The sequence below is a fragment of the Rhopilema esculentum genome, chromosome 13 (genome assembly GCF_057945365.1).
Source record: "Rhopilema esculentum isolate cy_ngs chromosome 13, ASM5794536v1, whole genome shotgun sequence".
NCBI lineage: Eukaryota > Metazoa > Cnidaria > Scyphozoa > Rhizostomeae > Rhizostomatidae > Rhopilema > Rhopilema esculentum.
In genome coordinates this window covers 2,748,322-2,765,856 of record NC_142827.1, presented here as the reverse complement: position 1 = coordinate 2,765,856, position 17,535 = coordinate 2,748,322, and the positions used below count along the sequence as shown (strand labels likewise).

The 17,535-nt window shown below is 37.3% G+C and overlaps 1 protein-coding gene across 3 annotated transcripts in view; it reads right to left on the bottom strand.

The window, feature by feature from the left end:
* Positions 1 to 15,218, bottom strand: part of LOC135692193 (uncharacterized) — a 38,030-nt gene extending 22,812 nt beyond the window's left edge. Inside the window, exons 1-4 of one of the 3 annotated variants that reach the window (XM_065210263.2) lie at positions 14,036 to 15,218; positions 7,739 to 7,819; positions 1,267 to 1,338; positions 134 to 341 (exon numbers count right to left, since the gene is read on the bottom strand). In XM_065210263.2, coding sequence (XP_065066335.2) covers positions 134 to 341; positions 1,267 to 1,338; positions 7,739 to 7,819; positions 14,036 to 14,149 — 475 coding nt within the window. In that variant the 5' untranslated portion in view covers positions 14,150 to 15,218. Of the gene's footprint in view, positions 1 to 133; positions 342 to 1,266; positions 1,339 to 7,738; positions 7,820 to 10,327; positions 12,567 to 14,035 lie in introns of those variants that run through there. The other 2 variants (XM_065210261.2, XM_065210262.2) reach the window with 2 other exon arrangements.
* Positions 15,219 to 17,535: the final 2,317 nt, after the last annotated feature.

The window sequence follows — 17,535 nt, the reverse complement described above, 5'->3', positions numbered from 1 at the left end:
TCTAGGCCAAATCATTTAGTTCACATAAGCACTGAGATTGAATCAAAAAGGCCCTATATATAAGTTGGCCTCTGGCTGACAAATCCTTTAAGAACTAAACAAAAATTCAAAATGGCAGTCAGCCTTAACTCACTCTGGGCTCGCTTCATTGGTGAGGGTACAAATGTTGATAGCTCTTTCCACCAGTTTTCAAAATCGACTTTGTTCGCAGCTTTTAGGTAAATCCCATCTTTAAGAGACTTCAATCCAACAGAATTCTCCTCGCCGATTTCACTGTGGCCATCAAGCATACGAATGAAATCCTGTAGTACGATGACACCGATGGACTTGTTTCGCATCACCTAAGAAAATAAGACATTCCGATGTTAGTGGCAGAAAGGGATTAAGGGTAGCAAGAATTCGTTTTTGACCATGATTTTATCAATAAATCTTTTCAGCTTATATTAAACCATTTACAGGGAGCTTATTTCGATGTACTTTTTCATATTTCTGACGCACTTCGCTCTAATCAAGTAATAGCATTTAAATTCTAAAACTGCGCGGCAAAAGGACAGTTTTCCAATAATCCTTTCAAAGCTCTACTTCAAACATCGAAGATCAAAACACAAACTTTAATTTCAGGTAACAAAAACATTTTATAATTAGAGGGAACTGGGTGGCCTCGTGGTCTGTCAACATTAAAAGCAGAAATTGGAACGTGATCAACCTAAATTCCATAAGAGGCAGTTGTTACTTAAAACAGCAACAATATCAGAATGCGTTTCAACTGATAGAATATTTTCAAGAACTGGCAACAAGTGCAAAAAGGCTGGATTTGCTACAAAGTTTTCAAAAATGTGACTAGATTGATGCTAAAAAATACATTATTAGTAATGTCTGAAATGAGCGCTGTGTTTTATTCCTTTATTCCAGTAGATTGATTTACAATGGCAAATACAGGTGTGCAGACACCCGTCTAATAATCACGATTATTGTATCCTGCAATCAATGTCTTTATAAAACCCCCTGCTACAGAACAGAAGGACGAGCTCATGGAATATGCAACGACGCATGTCCACAGAACCATAAATTGCACAGGCGATGTTTCAGCGTAGCCGAAGTGGCAACGAGGACTGGGTCCAGAATTGGGTGTAACACACTCATAAGCCTGAAGCGATTTATGGCCCACTGTTTAACATGATGTATGTTTAATGAATTTATCAGGAACACTTGCAGAGAATATTTTTGATATGCAAATTATGCTAATTATTTGGAATATCAAAATACCTCTCCATCTTCAATAGGAAACTCTTCTAATTCACCAGACGAATACAACACATACCATCTTTTCACCCATGTCTGCAAAAAAGGACAGAAAATACATTAACCAGAGAACCTAAGAAGACTACTAAAACATAAAAACAGGCATAAGTGTATATATTCAATAATTTTAACAAGAGGGCGGTATTTAGGGACTAAAATAAGATAAATCATCTCGTGTGTTCAGACATCTTTGATCTCTTCAAAACTTGGTTAAACATTTAAATTCGAGGAAAATCAGACCAAAGCAAGACTTTGATGCACTTTATTCCAAGGTCTTTGAACGATAAATAATAGAATAATCCATTCAACACTTTCAGGAGTAATCTTCCAGAAAATTTTTTTTAACTTTATTACGAGGTCAATCTTATTTAAATATGAGGAATCGCTAGCGACTGATCAGGAGGGAAGCAACAAATCTTATCCTTTCCTAACCGCAAACAAAGTTGATTCCCACACTCATAGGTCACTGGTGGATACATAGAGAAAGGACGGCAACTCTAATTTGACCAATTTGTGTGGTATGGTAGGGCACTGCCGGAAATGATGAGCTTTATCTAATTAGAAATGTTATTCAGAGACAAAACCGTAGACTTTCTATTAAGAACAGGTTTAATATAGTCATGCGCCGACGAAGCATTGCTATCTCTCTTTTTATTTATGTACATACAAAGTATTTTTATAATAATAAGACTGTTAGCATAACACTTATTTGTAATTGTGATCCTAAATATCTGGGTTTGTTTGAATAAACAATGACAAATTGAATTTGGATTCAAAAGAAAGCTGTTTGCTTTAATGGTAGAGCCAAAGACCAACTGAAAGTCTTTAACTAGTATATGAATTGAAAGAAGATGATAAAGAGACATCTGGGTTTACAACCGGGGATAAAAAAGCTTGGGTAGGCGACGGCAAGTTAGTTTTCCATTCTCTAATCTAGATGACTACACTCTGCATACATAAAATGGCATATACGTGCTTGATTTCTGGTTTTGTAGCTGCTGGTGCGATCATTATGTTGAAAAATATCTACGTGGGAAAATTAAGAGTCAACATTGCTCATAAGTGCCAATGCATCCATACGCTACAAACATACGACACTATGGGAAGGGGTTCATGCCCCCTGTCAATGATTTGGCTTGTTAATGGTGTGATGGGGGAGGTTGGAAAGCTTTATCTTTTAACTTGAATATCCAACCCGGCCTCTCCAAAACCTTTCTGAACCCCAAACTTTGATTGTGTGCAAGATCCACTGATTTCAGGTAACTAACCAACTGAAAGCATATCATTAGAAAAGATAGGATTTCCGAGTAGCACCTTTTGACACAAAGTTAAAGTGTCCTTTAATTGGTACAACATCCACCATACCATTCACTCTATGAACCGCTGGCTCAATATTTCGTGTCAAAAACACTTGTTGCTTATTTTCCCATGTTATGGCATTAGCGTAAACATAAATATTGATACAGTTGGGTTTGCTTTTCTGTATCAGGAACAATTGGCAAAGCAGAAGATATGACTTCACCCGCCATAAAACCAACTGTTATTGATGTGGGTGCATAATTTACCCAAGACGGACTAAAAACTTAAATCCACTTAAATTCAAATTGCAGATATACTCAAGGGGGAGTGACGCCCCTAACATGGAAGCTGAAGTTCTGCAAATTTCGCTTTGAATGCAAGGTGTCCAATACCATAAAAATATTGCGAATTTAAAGTAAATTTGAGCTGATTGCAACATGAGCTTAGGTGACCTGACCTGTTTATATTCTTACCATCGCTTGTGGTCATATTTTCTTTGCCTAGTAAACGAACCGGCCTCCAAATTTGAAGTGCTTCTTTTTATGCTGTACTACACTTTAGCCTTGTACTGTTTCTAATTTATTTTAATTTCAGAGGACTCCTAGATGATTCTTTAAACCAACACAAGACCAGGGTCAGGAAAACGTCACGGCCCCACGGCCACTGGCCGGAGGAAGGTTGTAGAATCTCGAAAAAGTTGGGAAGGTGACCAAAAGTGTAAAAACTTAAAGCAGTTGAAAAAATCCTATTGCCTTTTGGTTTTAAAAATACAGTCAGAGAGAAATTCAAAAAGATCAAAATAAAATCTATAAACCTCTTTAAACACCCTTTTGTTATTAATTGATCTGTCTCAAAAATATCTATGGTTGAGAACAAAGAGACTAGTTGAGTACCAATTATTTCCTGACCACGCCCAAAAACCAATTAAAGACGAGGAAGGTTTTATAGTAAGATTTTCTTGCCTGGAGGAAGGTTGACCATTTTTCTGGACTCTGTACAAGACCCGTTACAACCAAATTTGAATCTTTTACTACACGCTTTTTTTATAAAGAACCACTTTATAAGGAACCTACATGTAGAAGGTCGAAATATTTAAAGAACTTATACTACTAAAAACGAAATCACTAAGGAACTTCTCGATTTTGTAAAATATTTTACAACTGCAAGCATCAAGAACTAAAAAGCTGGTTCCACTCATTTTCAGCCAATACTCGCATAGATTGTTTGCTATTCGTGTGTCAAGTGCATCATTGAGTAGTTGCCCCCCTCTCTATTAAGTGTTAAGGCTTTTTTTTGTAGTCAAAAAAAACTAAGGAACTATTCAGGAACTTTGGGTACTACAATTTGATGATTTGAGGTCTACGAATAAGGAACTTTTTCGCTAAATCATTTTAAGGAATCATTTTCGCTAAATCATTATCAGCATTGATAAAATGAAAAAACGATTAAACATTAAAAGGGAGGATGTTTTCTCTTCTGGAGAACGCTTGCTTGATTGTTTACTTCGGGTTTCATAAGTTGAAGGGAATCAAAAGTATGTAAAAATGTTTTTGAAAATACTGTTTTCTGCTCTTAAGAAACTATTAAATTCATTCACAAAATTTAAAAACAATCGTCAAGTCTTCCAGACACTTGCATGTGATTATATTGACAGCAACATGATTACGTCATACGCTGGGCACAGTTAGATGGCTGATCTTCGATTAACGACATGAAAATCTTACAGATGCTGGCAAAAACTGCACAAGATGTCGATAGAAACAAATCAGGTCATGTTAAAAAATAATCTTTCTTAAGCCGGTCTTAAAGGGACAGATAGATATTCGAGGTCATAATTCGGCTGACAAAATCTCCATAATACAAATTTCGCAGTTATCTTAAGCTTGTCACCGCCCAATATTATCTAACGTGTATATTCTTAAGAACTGATACTTCAGTATCCAAATTGATGGGGAAATTCACACACTAGAATTCTTCTCAGAATGCTTCTAGAATTTTTTTCAAATAACACATAACTGAACATAGAACAAATAAAAGCGGCAATTGATACTTCAGCACCCGTTAAGAGACTATCAGCAATCGTGTGTTCCTTAAGCCAGGGACCAGAGTTGTAAGGCTAAATGTTGCTAATATATGCAAACCATTCCCTATTTATGCAAAACCTGTGCCCCATAGACAACGTACTGTGCAGTACTGGAAAAACTGCCAAAGCAATTGCAACTCAGTTCCAGGACAATCCGAGGGCGCGTCAATCTACAATGCATATATATATATATATATATATATATATATATATATGAGATTCGCCCGAACGAGATGATTTGCGGCGGACTGAGACCTATCGACCTGAAAGGGATCAAAACATGCTGGCAAATTTTCGACATACGCTGACCGCTTTTCGCAGAAAATGGAATTCTTTCTACCTGGAAAAGGATTTCTAAACCGCATCCACGAAATTTCTTCGCGTGGTCGACTAATCCAATATAAAGGTAAGGCGATGACACGCCCATGAGTCCACTGACAAAAAAGATTTTGCGAAGATAAATGTTCTAGTTCGGGCAATTTAACAATCACTATCTTAACACAAAATAAAGAAAAAGATATCGGCGAGCTTGCATGGATCAGAAACAAATGCGGGGATTTGACAATGAGCCAAAAGGGATGAGCTAATTCTCTTTTTTATTGGTTATTGGTCTTGCAGCTTCCCCCGATACTTGCCAATCACAGTTTTTAGGTCTGCCCTAAACAACACCATTGGTACTACGATTTTAAGGTATTAACGTAAAATAAAAGAACATAGTGACCAACAACTTATGAAACTGTATAAAATGAAGATAGAGAAGAATGTATATACCTTTAGGCTAGCTATTTCAATTATCAGACGGCCATATTTGTCATAATGAAAAGGAGTAGAACCTGGTCAAAACGAGGCCTAAACACCCTACCTAACATGCAGCCACGCGTATTGATCAAAAACAAAAAAAAATTCAAATACAGTGAAATCCCGCTATTAGGAGCCCCGCTTAATTTGAGCTTCTCGCTATTACCAACGAGAAGTATGGGACCTCCGTGTATCAAGTACCCTCGGTATTGCCAACTCCCAGTGGCGGCGCCAGCTATTACAGAGTGGGAGGGTAATGGGCGCGGCCAGTGGGACCACGCCCCTTTTGCCTCGTTTCCATGATTTGTACGAAGTTAATTTTCCTTAGGAAATTTGATCTACCCCCACCCAGCGTTTTTTAATCCATTTTTAGAAGAAATATGTAGACCATATGTAGACAAGTGGGGGGTAATTACCCCCCATACCACCCCTTGGCGCCGCCACTGCCAACTCCTGCTATTAAGAACACTTTCCTGCTCCTACAAAAGTACAATAGTCGTAATATGAGGTGATTTCACTGTACTGTACTTGTATAATGCTCTATTAACATTGCGACAGCATTCGTCTTAACTGGGCAAAATGAATCAACCGATTGCTAAAATTCTATATCAAAATATAATCCTTCATTGAAACATCTGTTTCTCCTCTTGAAATTTTTGAATGGCTTGCCTAGCGTGACACTGGAGACGATTCGAAAGGCTGCAGGTTCTGTCACAGTCAAACTGTTCGGATTTTATCAAAGCTATTTAAGCTTCACGCAATTGCACTATCCTGTGACATCAAAAGGCTACTCAAAGTAAATCTGCTACTAAAACTTTGCCTCCCGCACTTTCTCTCCGTATCGTTTACATTATTTCTACCAAAAATAAAAGGGTCGTAGTTAGTTGCATAGCATCTGGCTTGGAAAACCTAGTGAATTCTTGAATAAGCATACAGCGACTCCCATTAAAAATCTTAAAGCAAATTGCTCAAAATTTCAGATCATTGTTGCTGAGAAGGTGAAAGTAGGTGAGATAGCCAAGGCCCTGTAGTTTTAGACTTATATCATTTCACCCAAAGGGAAGGGTCCTACCACTCAGCCATTGTTAGAGTCATAAGTTGTATGAGGCTGTGGAGTATATTACAGATTGAGGAGGCTTAAACGTTCTGTGGGGGGTAAACATGCTAGAAGACCAAGGCAATCTTTGGATGGCTTTAAGTACATTTTGGAAAATATAAGGGGGTGGGGCTAAAGCTCAAGTGGTGCTTTGAGCTTAGTAACTCTACCTGTATAACTGACTAGCTATGCAGAAACTTGCCTTATTTTGTAATCTCTCAAAACAACTTATGCTTTTCATTGACAGATTTATGACCCGATGCGAAAAATCAATTTGATAAGGAATGAAGAATACATTGTAGTATTTAGAAATGTCAAGGATCAATCCTGGGTTTCTTTCATGAGCCACAACTTCAAAATTGATACTGTAGTTGCAAAGTTTTAGTGTATGTTGATCCTAGTTATCTTATGCTGGTAAAGTTGCTTGCAAAGTCAATTATATATTTGTTTTAAATAAGTGCAAGCTCTGTTGTCTCTCATTTTCTGTTCCTTTTTTCTGTTAAGCCATTGCTTTAGTAGCCCCTAATTAATGATAAAATTTTTTGACATAATTGCAAAAATCACAATTCTCATCAAGTCATTGTGGTGCTTTTTGAGCTCTGTAACATTACTTGAAAAATGCAAGATTGGTTGAATTGTCAGATTCTTTTTCCGAACAAGTTATTTCAGTAAACATTTGCAAGGCAATTTGAGGTGAGGGGGCTCTAGAGAAATTAGTAATATTTTATCTTAGTTTTCACAATTATCCTAAATGCTACAGCCTCCCCCAGCTCAAGTAGTTTTGGGAATGGAAGCCTAGGAGTATAAATTTGTGTTATGTTATATATTTTACTATAACTGAGTGTATTTGTTTCAGTCTATCAAATGCCCACTCAAACTGTTGCACAGATAAACAGTTGATAACTTTACTTTAATGACTTGTTGTATAAAAAAAATTGTAAGAGTTTCAGTCTCTGTTTGATTCTGGAATTCCCTATTTTATAAAATTTAAAAAAGGAATAGTAGCATTCATCAGAACATTATGTCGCTACAACCAATCTGATTATAGTTTGTGGAATTTCTTGAAGAGGACCTTCCTTGGTATGCAGCACCACACTAAAAGAAAGCCCAGGTCAATCTGATTATTTGCTGGTTAAACTTTTTACTTCAAAGAATTATACCTGAACTGTGTTTCCGCCAGGATTCAATGTTCCAACAGATAAGGAACCCTCTTTGAGTACAGTCTTGATGGTGGTTGTATTCTGCAGGAGAAAAACAAAAACAAATATTACTGATGTGCCAAGAATTGCTCTATGTGTTTCTGAACTATACTCGTTTGACTCAAGAAATAATTTGACATAAATGCAAGTGCAGACAATTTGTAGACAAAAACAAATGTTCAACTAGTAACTTTGCTTAGCAGTGTAAATGAACTAACAAAGAATTTCTATTGATGATATTGTAACTCTATGACAATATGAAACAGTTTATGTCAATTCTTAGAGTGAAAACTAAAATCAAATAACAATTAATCCTTTAGATTATACAAATTTATATGACCAGAACTTTATAATGATGGTGTCCAGACAGAGACTGAACAACAAAGTTGCATTAGTCTTCAGACCACAAGCTGTCTAACACACTATACATACATAATTAATAATTATAACATCCAGTGGCCTAAAGCCCATTTTCCTGTTCTCAATGAATTTTGTAAAATAAGTAAAATAGGATCTTTCTTTGATGTGAGGTATTGGCTTAGGAGGCTCTGCTCATTTTGCTATGGATATAAAAAGTTACTAATTGTTTGCTCTTGTTTTTGCAGATTCTCTCTTTTACACAAAATGAAGTGCCTTCAATCAAAGGATGCATATTTTTAAGCTTGAAATTTGATATTTGAAATTTGGACAAAAAGGAAACAAAATTTTATAACATTACTTTATAATTTTTGTTGATTTTGATGAACTGATATAAAAAGGTTAAAACCTCATAACTGGCAAAAATAGATGCAGCAGGAAAAATTTTTAAAACAAAAAATTTACTTAATATTCTAATAATATTACAAAAAAAGCAATATTACAAAATGATTTTGAAAGTATGCATTACATAATTTACTGATAGAAATATAAAATTTATAGAAAATGGGGTGCAATCAATCTTTGACAATAGTTCAGTTCAGTTCAGTTCACTTCAGTTCATTTCATTTTTAAAACTAAATTTCTAATTTACTAAACTCAATAACTAAATTTCCTTAGTTGTTAGATAGACTCTTGGACTCTTACAATGGAAATTACAGCTTAAAGCCTTTCTTTACAAACATCAGATTTCTCTTCATAAACAGTTGCCCAATGGCTGCATTAAGCATAAAGCTTTATTGAGCGCCAAAGCAGGAAAAGATCTGCCTGTATGACATTGATCATTATATAAGATAGACATGTAAACCATCATTTTAATTCATATTCCTGTAAATTGACATAAATTATAGCGACACCAGCAGTAATTACAGAAGCAGTAATGATCATATTCTAAATATCTGCTTTGAGAATTGTTCCCAGAAACAATGAAATACCAATTTGAATCAGATGGATCACTCTTTCCAAATTTCTGTGAAACAGAATGAACATGATTCTCTAGATCATTTTTATTCAAAGTAACATAATAAGCCCCTACACCATCATTTCACAATCATACATAATCCAAAATGTATTATTACAAAAGTTCATTGAACATCTTTTAAGCACATTTAACACATATTAAACAGTATATTTCAAGGTTGAAGGAACTGGGAGTGCTTTTCCAGAACTCCCATTTTTAAAGAATTTTAACAATATCTTGGAACTATAGGTGTAGCAGATGCTAAACATTTAGGAGGGCTTGGAACTGCCTAAATGGAGCCTGAAATGTGATCAACTTTGCCAGATTAGGGGGGCTGCAGTCCTTATAGCACATATGCATATGCTGGCAAGGTCCTTAATATTCTAAAAACAATAAAGTGGTTGGGAAAACATTCTGCCTTTTGTCTTTTCGTTTACCTAAACAGTTGTTTACACCTTCAGTCTAAAATGAAGTATGCCAGTAAACAAACAAATAAACTATACAAATAAACAGCCACCAGACAACTGGCTGAAAAACTAATTTTCACACCAGCTTGATACCTTATTAGACTACTCATAACTCGTTAAGAGCTGCATTTAAGACTTTTAGGCAGAATGGAGTTATTGTGCTTTGTAACGTAATTGATTTGGCAACTGGTTGAGTTTTTTTCATCGGTTGCTGTCTTCCAATTTAAATTAGGGCAACATCAGTCTCAAAAAGGCAGTCAGTGTTTTTAAAAATAAATCGCCCAGTATCTAGCTGCGCTCAGTCAGCTTGATCATTTGGCCATATTCTTCATGACGGAAGTAAATCTACGAAGCTAGAAATCTGAATACTAAAGATGGGAAATCAAAGGAAGGAGATCTTCGAGTTTTGCACGGACAGCTGTTTACCGTTAATAACAACAATCCAACGAAAAAACCGTTGCATGCAGCATCCTATGGTATAAATAGTGCTATAATTGCTCAGCATGACTTTTGTTTTTCAATTTGTAATCGGCTCACAAGATCAAACTTTTGTACTGGGACACTTCAAACCGTTTTACATAACATCCTTAAAAGTGGCCTAACAATCCGACTCCGGATTGTATGGTGAACTTTTGGCGTGGTAATTTCCAGAGCTACAAATACCATAATCAAAGTTTATATAAATGCACAGAACAGCTAATGGCTTACTTGGTCTCGATTAGCTGGAAACGATATTCCTCTCTTTATTTTCCCGCTGGATTGTTGCGGGGGCCCAGAGGGGTGGCCCTCTTTCGGCTTGTAGCAGTTTTGACATTTGGTTGGATTAAATATATTCGGAGCAAAAACTTTGCACGAGCCACGCTCAGACATCTTACTATAGAATAATGTTCACTCCAAGCTGGAGTCCAATTATCGCCTTCCAAATAACAGCATTATGTGACGATTCCTCATTTTCTCAGTCACTGAGTCATGATCTTTCCTAAAGTTGTCTTGCAACCTACCAGCATAAAACGGCGTTATGGCTACGATATAATAAGGCCAAGAGAAATAAACGTCACTGATGCTTATGCATCCCACTATCTTTGCCACATGTGTCTTCTACATTTATCGCTTCTCAAAGATAAACGAGATGTTCTCACTTAGATGCAATGGTTGGCCTTAGTAGTACCTGTCTTGCAACTCTATATTGTCGCCGCCTCACGAAATGAAGGTGTCTGGAGGAGGTTTTAAAGTTTCATGTCAAATGTCATGCTTTTGAAGGAGGACTAAAATCCCATTGAAAACTAGAATTTATATCTTCAGAAGTATGCAATTTATTTGTGCTTTGTGAACTTGAGACAGTCGTCATTTCGTTTCAATTTGCCCCAAAATAGCTGTCACATTCTGAAAGCATTTGCATTCTATTAGAATAATCTATTTCTTCAAGTTTGTAAAATAAACAATAACTGAAAACACGACTAAATTTCTTAATTGTGAAAGTTGACAGGCAAAACTCGTTGCGCACAGCCGGCTTAAGGGAAATGAGAAGGATTTTGAACTTAAATAAGTTCTGTTTTTGCACAAATGATCAAAACTCCTTCTAATCCTTCTTAAATAGCTCTGGCTTTCAAAAATGCATTGTTCCTTGATCTACGTAAAAATTCCTGTCCCCAAGGCCATAACTTTTTAACACTCTGGAGCAGAACAATAATCCTTATTAATAATAAATTCTAAAGACACTTTCTCTTGTGACGGCTGTTCTCCAGCAAAACAATTTATACTGAGAACGCCCCGAAAACCATGACTTGTGACAGATACAAACGTAGACCCGTGAAATAGAGAGATGGAAAGGCGCATGCGTGTTTCTGCATTCTTTGCCTCCTCTATTCAACAGGGTTGGTTTCTCTGAGGAAGGGCAAGTAGGCCGCAATTTAATCATATCCTCGATATGTCAACAATGGTATTTGCTTTGTTCTTACATCCTATTGTGGTGGTTTGGATCTTTCAAGCATTCTCAAGGGCAGTGATCCTACGTCAAAAAGGTTGCACCCGATTAACGCAATGCTATTCTTGAAAACAACTTGTTATCCTCTGTAGCATACCGCACACATACCAGCAAAAGGGTTTCTTTCTGACATTTAAGATCGATTCTTGGCTCCTATTTCGATTTGGCTGAAGGAAACTTAACTTGGATAGCTTTGGGGTCTCTTGGACAGCACATCTCTAAATATAAGATATGACACTGTGCTAAATGTATCAAAATGCATATACGAAGTTTCCTTGTTACTCCACTCAGCTAACACCACATTGTAAGCCTTGGGGCTATGAGGCCTAGTTAATCTCCTACGAAACTCGATAGATAGGCCCCGTTTAAAATTCTTTCGATTTTGGATTATTTGGAATTTTCTGCGGATGATCCAGATTATCGACGCTTTTCTGATTTGATTTGGATTATAAAAGGATTCCTAAAACAGTTTTGGATAACGGACTATTTGGTTTTAGTGAGATTAGTGGCCCTTCGTGAAGTTCTTGTGCATTCCTATAGGCTATTCTGCACCCTGTCGATTCCCATCCACCCTGCAAGACAACAAAAGCAGACAAGCACACAGCATTTTTGATTGATGTCTCGCACAGGGACCGCGCACCAGTCTAAATGTGGGAGGGCTGAAAAGGGTATGATCGAAGAAATTTTAGGCCACGCCCTCTAGAACGCCGGAAAACAACCCTTTTAGATAATACTTGCTGATTTGTACTGAACATTTAATTCAGAGAAGTTTTCAATAGCTATAAAAACAGAAAAAATTAGCTTGGGGATAATGAAACATCAAGAAAAACACCTAGAAAATGAACAAAAGGGTTCCCAGTCAAGAACAACTGCTACTTCTTAAGAGTATACTATCCAATGTTGCGATAAAGTATAGTTAGAGTAAGCTTTCAAAAAAGCTTTCTAACCTATTATCGTAAGAAAGTGGAGGGGCTATAACCTCTGCTAGCCCAATGACAGCGTGTTGCCTGGTCTCGCACACTAATCTCTGCTTTAGGTACTTCAGTGCTCGGCTCTAAGTAGAATATTTATTAGTATATCAATATGGTCACCATTTGGTACCCCTTAATCACCTAAAAGTTATTGATGGGGGTCATACAAAAGGTTAGATGCCATCACTTCCAAGATGAAATCTTCGAACCTGGAGGAATTAGAATACGGGACGTGCTTGAAAAGAAACATTTTTATCCTTAATACACTCTTCCCAGTGCAGGACCCGCGTCACCGATTCTAAAGTGGGGAGGGGGGCAGAAAGGGGGTTAATACCTAGGCCCTGTCTCAGTGGTTTATTGTAAAGTTTAGGCGTCTTTCGAGCGTAACTGTAGACTGTGATGTGAAAGAAAAAATATCGAAATGTTTCGATCGATGGCAAATCGAAATTACCTCCAAATATCTTTCAATTTCAGACATATCGAAACTTGGAATACTAAAAGCCGATAAGCGAACACCGCGATTCAAATGGCATTGAAGGGCTGTACCAAATTGTTGCAAAAGACGACGAATATGCCACTGTTTGGGTCAAAACTAGCAAACTGTTGGCAAGCTACTCTTCATCGATACACTCCAGGTTGGAAAACATGTATGATTTTGCAGACGCGTCAATGCGACCAACGGCACATTATCAGTTGCGAGCTGAGACCTGCGAGCGGAAGAATTCGAGCTGCGAGCAACATCACTATAATATGGTTATGAATTTTTTGATATTTTGGGTCACTAGAGGTGCGAGGTGCGAGCACAAGAAGTCTAGCTGCGAGCTTATGCAAGTTTTCCAGCCCGGGATACACTCTTGTTTCTTATAAAAATACTTTTAAAAGAACTCGAGCGCTATCAAAATTGGTCAAAAGTTCAGAACAAATTAAGAACAAGCTGAGGCTGAGCTACTGTAAAATTTAATTTTGAACGTAGGATGTCTCAGCTCAATTCTTAAAAATTTGGGTGGCATTTTGGTGAATTTTCAAACTTGTCGGCAAATAGTAGGCAAAAATTAGCAATTTCTTTCATTACACCCTAATAATTTGAAAACAAATTAAGAACAATCTAGTCTCAGGTTTTCTACAAAATTAAAAACAGCCAGCCAGAAATTCAATTTACTGGTTCTTATAAAAAAGAGGGCGGTTAATTAATATAAAATCAGGATCTGAAAATAAGAAGAGGTATTTAAACGTAGAAACAATAAAATAAGAAAAGAAAATCTCAATCACCAAGCTGAGCGAGGGAAAGACGATCGCCCCGCTGCGCCTGTGCTTTTGTGCACCAGGAAGCAGGGAACTCATGCCACTGCGTGTTTCCTCCGCAAGGTCTTGCTAGATTGTGGAAAAAATTCCTGGGTGGTAAGAACTCTAAATGAACATTTATAATATAACTGTTGTCAATAAGGAGTCATAAGTCCTTACCTTTGCCCAAAGACCGAGAAGATTTAGTCTGAGAACCCTGACGTTAGGCCCAGCCATCGTCTTGGGATGAAATTGCCTATTTGGTGGTTTGGCGCGATTCCCCGAAGCAGACATGTCTGGAAATCAAGCCAAAGTGATCGTGTAAAGTACTGTTCAAACGGCGTTCGAGAGCTCCAAACGGAGCGACAATCGCTTCAAAGGAACTTTAAGTTCATGATTTTCATCCCTGACCAGAAACATGCAGACGTACTGAAAATTTCCTCGCATGATATTTTATCATCTGGAGCACTTCCAGTTTATCACAACCTGACAAGCTACTCCTCTTTGTTTCGTAGTGATCTTTTATCCATATGCTATGACTTTAATTTGCGGTAGGCCGAAAATTGACAATTGCTACAGTTCTCAAATTGCGTACGACAATTGGCCTAGGTCCTTAGGCAAATATATTTGTATACATATAAATTCGATCATCACACTTTTGCCTCCAAGTCTCAAATTCCAAACATAGCCCAGGCACTTAAACGTAGCTTGTTTTTCTTCTGAGTTAAACTACATTCCTAGCGAGCAGCCAGACTGGTGTTACTGTTGCCGAGAAAACGTGCTAAATTCTGATGCACTGCACTGCATGCCAAGATACACCGTCATGATTCGCAATATGAGCGCTTCCGTTGACAGAAAAACACCAGATACTTGATTGATAATGACTTCTCAATACAGCTTTGACCAATATCATCTTCATTAACTATTGACAAACTTCAATTCTCTTTATACAGTTGTCATTCACCTGTCTGACTGTCAAGAAGAAACCTTAGAACCTCTACCTGCCTTTTCTGTCCTAAATAATGTTGCGAAATTTGTGTGTTTTCTAACATTTCCTCAGAGATAAGTTTCGAAGGCATTTATGACGTCATATTGCCATCGCTAGTGTTCTTTGTTTACAAAAACCTCTTTCAAATAAGGTCACACCGTTTTGAATTTAGTTCCCACCCGATCCTGCTTTTAATTGTATCTGGTTTGGGTTTCATGTTTACCTCTATTCCATCGGTTTTCAAAACTAAACGATCAGGAATGCACCAATTTAATCATCATCAACGCTGCTAGTGTTCTTTTTTCAGTTTTGAGACTGCTTTTCAAATCACTCGAATTAATACCCACGATCCTTTCTCATCGACCCCTTCTATTTTGCATCTCATCAGGTTTTGGCAAAATAAAAATCCAAGGGACAAAAATCCAATGTGTATTATTTTCTTAACAGTCACAGAAGTACGTCTTTTTAGTTTTTGGAAGTGCTTATGTTCAGTAATAACACAAAAATATTCATAGGCCCAGGCAAAATGAAAGCTGGCCTTTGCATTTAGCCATACAGATTAAAAGATGCAGTCTTTCCTTGTTCCGGGACGAAAAAAAGGCCCATACCTCTCCTCTCCTCTCCTCTCGCAGCCCTGCTCTGTACAACCCTACTTATCAAGAGACCTCCTTCGATCGAACGTTCCATATTCCGATCCATTTAATTCGATCCTTCACATAAAACCTAATCAATACGGATTTTACATAATTTTTCAAACCGTAATCCCGTCATCCTAGAATTCAAACCATCTTAATGTGAAAATTAAAGCTTCTGCTGATTCAATTTCAAATAACTTCAACTTTCTCATAATTTCTTTGAAGCATGAATGACGCCATTCTAAAAATACTCACAACTTCTGTTCTTTACTTCTAACTTCTAAAAATTATAAACAATTATACATCGATGCATGAATTCATACCACTTCTTGCGTAAAAATGAGACATTTGAATGTTTCTATACTCTTTTTACAATATATTCAATTAAGGTCCTAGTTTCGATGTGATATTTACAGAAATGGAGAGCTTTTAGGAGACGTCAACTCCAGCCAAGCTTGCATTGGACTTCTGCTTCAGTTAATTCTGCCAGCCAAAAATCTCTCTTGTAAAACTCCATGCTCTGAACATAGTATTTGTTGATCCTGAAAATAGGGCCTATGAAATTTCCGTTAACGAAGCTCCACCGTAATCGATGCTAAAACATTGATTGTTTTTTCTTGAATCCGTTCTTTCGCTCCGTAATGATCCTTCTATGGAAATAGGCCAGGCATACACTCTCAAGTTGAACGTCAATTCCGACAGAATATTGGGTTTCGCAGTACATCCTATCATATCAGGAAGACTAAACTGACATCTGCAGGAGTTTCTTTATCTTCAGTGTCACTCACTGGTTTTTTCTGCTGATAAAAACATTTTCATCAAGGATCTCAATTTAAGTATAGAAAAAAGACTAGAAGTAAAAAAGCCACAAAATCCTCATTTTCAAGGAGGGAATGGGTAGGAGGTCAGAAGTTGGCTTGTTGATTTCAAACAGGCAAAGAAATTAAGTTATTTAATTAAATCATAGAACTTCAACAAACCTTAGATAAATTATGCATGGAATTAAGTCCCTCTCAATGTAAATTATGCCAAGATAGGCAACATTGATCAAACACGTGATCATGTCATAAAAAATGCTTGACGGTCGCCAAACATCTTTGCCAATCTAGTTCAACTTTTATGAAACACGAACTCCATAGCAGCGCGCACGCAAATGAAGTAATACTTGAGAAATCAGATACTGAGGATTTAACTAGTTCACTGGGAGGACCTTATCTTAAGACAAGAAAAGTAACTATGATTCAACCATGAAAGGAAATCGACCTTTTTGGGGGTAAAGTACCGTAATGCCTCGAACAAGCGCCCCCCTCAAATAAGAGCCACCCTCGAATAAGCGCCCACCCTAGAGGTGAAGTTATTGAATGAGCGGCCCCCTCGAATAAGCACCCATCCTTGAATAAGCGCCCATCCTTCAACCTACAGAAATGGAAACAGTGAAGTAAAGTAACAGTAGCCAACCGTACAGTCAATGGCGTAGCATGAGCATGACCTTCAAGACTACGGGGGGAGGGGGTGGAGGCATTATCTCTGGTGGAAGGTAAGAGTAGCAAATTTACCGATGAAGAAATAGATGAAGAGAAGTTTAGATGCTATTTCACCAACTGATAGATTAATTTACCGACAAACCAAGGATACTTTATTCCATCTGAAGATTTACCGACAAACCCATGGAGAATTTGCGTCGACTCACCCCCTACACCCCCTCGCTTGCTACAACCCGGATCGGCGATGGTGAAATCGAAAATCAAAGGCTGCCACCAACATTGTTAGTTTATTCTCAAATGCATTAGTTGCACAGAGAAAACCTCAAGTGAGTACGAGCTCAAGTACCGTAAATCCTCGAATTAGCCCCCTGGGGGGCTTATTTATTTTTGATATCTTTGGATGGGGGCTTATTCGAGGGAGAGCTTATACGAAGGGGGGCTTAAATAAAATTATTGTACACATTAAGAAGACATTACTAAAAGACCTCCTTTATTATAGTAGGAATTCCTCTATGAGCATTTAATAAATTACTACCAAAAGTATGAATTTCTTGTGGTAATTCAATAAAACGC